The sequence below is a fragment of the Ranitomeya imitator genome, chromosome 3, assembly GCF_032444005.1.
Source record: "Ranitomeya imitator isolate aRanImi1 chromosome 3, aRanImi1.pri, whole genome shotgun sequence".
NCBI classification, from domain to species: Eukaryota; Metazoa; Chordata; class Amphibia; order Anura; family Dendrobatidae; genus Ranitomeya; species Ranitomeya imitator.
Window position 1 is genome coordinate 285,626,482 of NC_091284.1, and position 6,000 is coordinate 285,632,481.

The 6,000-nt window shown below is 43.2% G+C and overlaps 1 protein-coding gene across 1 annotated transcript in view; it reads left to right on the top strand.

The window, feature by feature from the left end:
- LOC138669775 (acidic mammalian chitinase-like) overlaps positions 1-5,788 on the top strand; it is an 89,377-nt gene extending 83,589 nt beyond the window's left edge. Inside the window, exons 10-11 of the mRNA XM_069756504.1 lie at positions 3,293-3,422; positions 5,403-5,788. Of these exons, the coding sequence (XP_069612605.1) occupies positions 3,293-3,422; positions 5,403-5,710 (438 nt within the window). The 3' untranslated portion in view covers positions 5,711-5,788. The remainder of the gene's footprint in view (positions 1-3,292; positions 3,423-5,402) is intronic.
- The last annotated feature ends 212 nt before the right edge of the window (positions 5,789-6,000 follow it).

Here is a 6,000-nt window from a genome sequence, read left to right on the forward strand (position 1 = left end):
GGGCAGTATACAACGAGAAGAGTAGGGGGCCTAGGACTGATCCTTGAGGAACCCCAACAGTAAGGGGAAGGTGAGAGGAGGAAGAACCAGCAAAACATACAGTGAAGGATCGGTCAGAGAGATAGGAGGAGAACCAGGAGAGAACGGTGTCCTTGAGGCCGATGGAGCGGAGCATAGTGAGGAGGAGCTGATGATCCACAGTGTCAAATGCTGCAGAGAGATCCAAGAGAATTAGCATGGAGTAGTGACCATTAGATTTAGCTGTTAGTAGGTCATTAGAGACTTTAATGAGGGCAGTTTCAGTAGAGTGTAAAGAGCGGAAGCCAGATTGAAGAGGGTCGAGAAGAGAGTTATCTGAGAGATAGCGGGTAAGACGGGAGTGGACCAGGCGTTCGAGGAGTTTAGAGATGAAGGGAAGATTAGAGACAGGTCTATAATTAGCGGCACAGTTTTGATCGAGGGATGGTTTTTTAAGTAATGGATGTATGATGGCATGCTTAAATGAGGAGGGAAAAATACCGGAAGTGAGGGAAAGGTTGAATATTTTTGTTAGGTGAGAGGTGATAGCCGGGGAAAGGGACTGGAGGAGATGTGACGGAATGGGGTCACTGGTGCAAGTGGTCGGGCGCGAAGATGCAAGGAGCCTGCTTACTTCTTCTTCTGTAACTGCTTCAAAGTCAGAGAGTGAACTAGATGCAGTGGGGGAGGGAGGACAGTGCATGGTATGAAGAGATTGGGAGATGATTTCCTGTCGAATGTGGTCAATTTTTTCTTTGAAGTAATTGGCCAGATCGTCAGCACGGAGATCCGTGGTTGGGGCCTGCTCTCTTGGGTTGAGTAGGGACTGGAACATGTCAAAGAGACGTTTAGGGTTATTGGACAGAGAGGTGATGAGGGTGTTGAAGTAGGTTTGTTTGGAGAGGTGAAGGGCAGAATTGTATGTCTTTAGCATGAACTTATAATGGATGAAATCTTCGGGTAGATTAGATTTTCTCCACAGACGTTCTGCGCACCTGGAGCACCGCTGCAGGAAACGTGTTTGCAGCGTGTGCCACGGTTGTTGCCGTCTGTGCCGAGTTGTTTTATGTATAGGAGGAGCAGCTTCATCCAGAGCACTTTGCAGGGTTTCATTGTAATGCTTCAATGCAGAATCAGGACATAAGATGGAGGAAATAGGGGCCAGTGAGGACTGCAAGTTCATCATAAGTTTCTGGGTGTTAATGGCCTGTATGTTTCTATAGGTGTGGAAAGTGGGGGTGACCTGAGCGGGATGGCAGTTCTTGATAGAGAATGAAAGAAGGTTGTGGTCAGAGAGCGGGAGAGGGGAGTTTGTGAAGTCATCCACTGAGCAAAGTCGGGAGAAGACCAAGTCAAGGGAGTTTCCATCTTCATGTGTTGGAGAGTTAGTATGCTGCGAGAGGTCAAAAGAGGAGGATAGAGATAAAAGGTGAGAAGCAGATGGGGAGAGGGGAGAGGCAATGGGGATGTTGAAATCACCCATGATAAGGGTAGGGGTGTCACAGGAGAGAAAGTGTGGAAGCCAGGTGGCAAAGTGATCCAGGAACTGATGAGAGGGGCCGGGAGGACGATACACCACCGCCACTCGCATGGAGAAGGGGACGTAGAGTCTGACCACATGGACCTCAAAGGAAGGGAAGACAAGTGAGGGTACTTGGGGGATAACTTGGAAAGTACATTTGGGTGAAAGGAGCAGACCAACGCCTCCACCTGCTCTGTTGTCTGATCTTGGGGTATGAGAAAAGTGCAGTCCACCATATGAAAGAGCAGCAGCAGCGGTGGTGTCTGACTGCTGGATCCAGGTTTCAGTAAGAGCCAGGAGATTAAGAGAATTAGAAAGGAAGAAGTCATGAATGAAGGAGAGTTTATTAGAAGTTCATTCTCTGTCCTCCGTAGTATATGCCTGCACAAGGTGCAATCTTGCCTTGCGCAGGCGTGTACTATGGAGGACAGAGAATGAATTTCAATCCAATATTGCAGCCAGCATGCAGCCAGCGGGTAAGGAAAGGGTGAATCAAAAACCCCAAAACCCCGCCTCCATGACTGAAGATTGTTCCCTCCAAATTCAGGTGACAGAGTCCCTTTAATAAATCACCACTCCAGCCACTGGCGGACACAGACAGAACAGTGCCCCTGTGCAAAAGCAATATATGGGCCATTTGCAGCCCAATGGCTCCTAAAAATGCAATATTGCATCTGCTTTGAAGGTAGAAATGGGCCCTCTAACCTCTTGGGCCCCTATGCAGCCGTACAGGTTGCACCAATGATATGCGTTGTTGTTTTTTTTAATTGCAGCTCGGGAGTGGTGCTACTAATCTACGGTCTCTGTACTTAGTCTTGTACTTACCATCAGCTCCATTGTTTTTGAGGTAAAAAAGTTTGGCCACATTCAGTGCTATTTTTTCTGTTAGGCCGGAATCACACTAGCGTATAGCATTGGATATGCTAATGACCCTCGGCTCCTGCTCTGTTGTGAGTGTCACGCTTCTGTGCTCTGATCCCCTCGCATGACAGGCACAGAGCACAGCTGCAGACGAGGCGGAGAAATTAATTTCTACATCTCCTCTGCTGCCAATGTTGACATATACAGTACATCACTGCACTCTGATGACATCCGAGTACAGTGCGATGTTTCACTCACACCCATAGACTTGTATGGATGCGAGTGCGCCTGAGTCTCGCTATCAATCACAGCATGCTGCAATTGTTCTCTCATGCAAAATCAGTATGAGAAAAAAAATCACTGATGTGATCTGCCCCATAGTATAACACTGAGCCAAGTGCGATTTGATGTTTTATCACATAGCACTCGGCCATGTTATACGGTAGCGTGACTCCAGCCTTAGAATGAAGAAAACCTCTGTGGACCTTAAAGGCTCCTTGGCAAATCAACGGATTTGGTCAGTCATCAATCTGCGATAGATCTGTCACAGCATTACAGCTCCCTCTATAATAATATAATAAAGCATCATTTGAGCTTTTTTTTAAGTCACTTTTGTTTATCTTATGGAATTCATTGCACCAAATTTTTCAAAATGGAGCACATGGTCCATGAATTTTGTGCAAAGTCAAAAAACATTGTTATATTTGTCTTTAGTATTTTTTGACTATTTAGAGCAAATTGTGATAAAAACTGTGCAAAAATGTTTTGGCATACCTAAGATCATAATTGGGGGGGGGTTTGGAGTGCACTTGCCACAAATTTTATGACTTTTTGAAAAAAGGCAAAAATGTAACAAGGAATCTAGCCCTATGATCTTTTTCTTATTTCAAGGTGAGGTTCTTAAAAGAAAGTGGGTTTGGTGGTGCCATGGTTTGGGCCCTTGATTTGGATGATTTCCGAGGAAGCTTTTGCAATGAAGGGAAATATCCACTGATCAATCACCTAAAGTCCCTGCTGGAAGGTAAGTGACCATTTTACAGAGAGGAGGCAGGTATTAGCATTAGGCAGTATCAAACCTACACAGCAAAAGATGGACGTGTACGTTGTGTTCTGAATGACATCTGCTGACATCTTAAATGGGAATTAACACTTTACATTTTTAACCCTGGAATTTGCCCATTCTCTAGTTTCTGCATATTACCTGCACTTAACAATTAGTTATTTCCATTTTGAATTTTTTTTTAACAGAAATTCTTGAATAGAGAAAACCTACGCTAATTAGCCGAACTTGGTGTATGACACCTGTACAAGTCACAAGCCAAATACCTATTCTCAAAACTGCAGTAATTCGCACTAGAGCTGTATAGCTGTATTCAACTTAGATGCACATACATGAGCACTTTTTCACACAAAGGAGTCATAGTCACATGCGAGAAACTCGGTCGAGTCTCGCACGTTAATACCCGGCACTGCCGCCGGCACTCGCATCGGAGCGTTCAGCTGCATAGAAATACATGCAGCCACACACTCCGGTCCCAAGTGCCGGTGGCAGTGCCGGGTATTAACGTGCGAGACTCGTCCGAGTTTCTCGCATGTGACTATGAGCCCTATTTTAGACAGTAATAATTTTTTGTATGAAAAAAATTGCTGATCAGAGGAGGGGTGCATTTTTTGAAGCTAAAACAACATTTTAGTGAAAAAAATCTATAATTCTTTCATTCCACTTTGTGTTAATTCATGTGAAGTGCATTGTAAAGTAAAAAAAAAAAATCTAAAGCAGCAGTGAATACTTTTGAGAGGTGCAGTTCCTAAAATGGGTTAATTTATGGGGAGGTGTTTTATTACACCTCTAAAATTTCCTTGTAATCAATGAATATTGCTGCTAAACTTCTAAGTCTTCCAACATCCAAACACATAAAGGTATGTTAAAGGGAACCTGTCACCATTTTTGAGTCTCTAAACAAATGTTATCACCTACACTTCTACTGCATTCCACAAACCTGTTTTTCATCTCTTAGTTCCCCTGTATAACCCCAAAAATACCATTTTAATTACGCCTGCGCTGCCTGTATGAAAAGGAGGATGGTCTGGTCCGATGGGCGTCCTCTCTGCAGCATTTGTGCTTTGCCCGAAGGAGAGTGAAGCCAACGTTGATTAAAACATTTGATAGTATCTCATACTATCAATATTGAAAAACTGACTGTATGGAATTGACAAGGCTATGGTTAGGTGGATGTATTCATACCTGATTCAGTGATTGTACTCAAAGAGTGGTAGTAAATGTTTGCATATCCAATTGGAAGAGTGTTTCAAGTGGGGTACCACAAGGCTCTGTCATGGCCCCAGTTTTGTTTCACATTTCGAGAAATGATCTAGATACGGGAACTGAAGGTAAACTGATCAAATTTGCAGACAATGAAAAGAACGGTTAAAGGTTCTGGTAATGTTTAGCTTTCAAAAAGAAGGCATAGAGGATACTTAATAGCTGTCTACAAATATCTGTAAGGATGTCACAGTGTAGAGGGATTAGCCTTATTTTCATTTGCACATAGAAACGCGAGAAGCAATAGAATTAAACTGAAAGGGAGAAGATACTGATTAGATATTAGAAAAAAACTTTTTAGCAGCGAGTTCTCCATCAATGGAAGTCTTCAAACAGAGGCTGGACAGACATCTGTCTGAGATGGTTTAGTGAACCCTGCATTGAGCAGGGGGTTGGACATGATGATCCTGGAGGTCCCTTCCAACTCTAACATTGTATGAATCTATGATTGGCTGCAAGACGTGCGTGACATAACAATAATCCCCTGGGGAGCCATGGCTAGAAAGGCACAAGCATTGGAGGTGAGTATAGGTCTTATTGTTTTACAATTGGGAAACATAGGGATTGAGAAGATGTGGTTAGTGTAGAGAACAACCTTTTTAAGGAATTGTTTGAGTTCAGCAAGATCCTGTAGATAAGGACATTTTTCATGTAATGTTTTCTCTGTAACCTGTTTAGGTTCAACAGTGAACTGCCCTGGGGAGATATGTAGTGACACCGTTATTCCACCAACTCCAGATACAACAACAACAACAACATCCAGTCCTGGCGGAGACAGCACACCAGCACCTCCAGTCACTCCTCCACCTGATCCTCCTGTTGATAATGTTGATACAAACTTCTGTGTTGGTAGAGCTGATGGCCATTATGTAAACCCACTAAACTCCAACAAATTTTACATATGTGCAGGTGAAATAACACATCCAATGACATGTTCTGATGGCTTAGTATTTGATATGAGTTGCAAGTGCTGCAACTGGCCGTGAAGATCCATCTGTCTCCTCTAATCTGAGACTATCAATGTATACTTCCTAATAAATGTTCTTTTCAGTCTGTTGTTGAGGTATATGTGTTTGTTTTTACATTTTTCAATTTACGCATATCTAGATAAAGCATTGCTACTAGTGATGAGCGAATAGTGAAATATTCGGATTCGAGAAAATCGGCTACCAGATACATGCTTAACCCCTTAGTGACAGATCCAATTTGGTACTTAATGACTGAGCCAATTTTTACAATTCTGACCACTGTCACTTTATGAGGTTATAACTCTGGA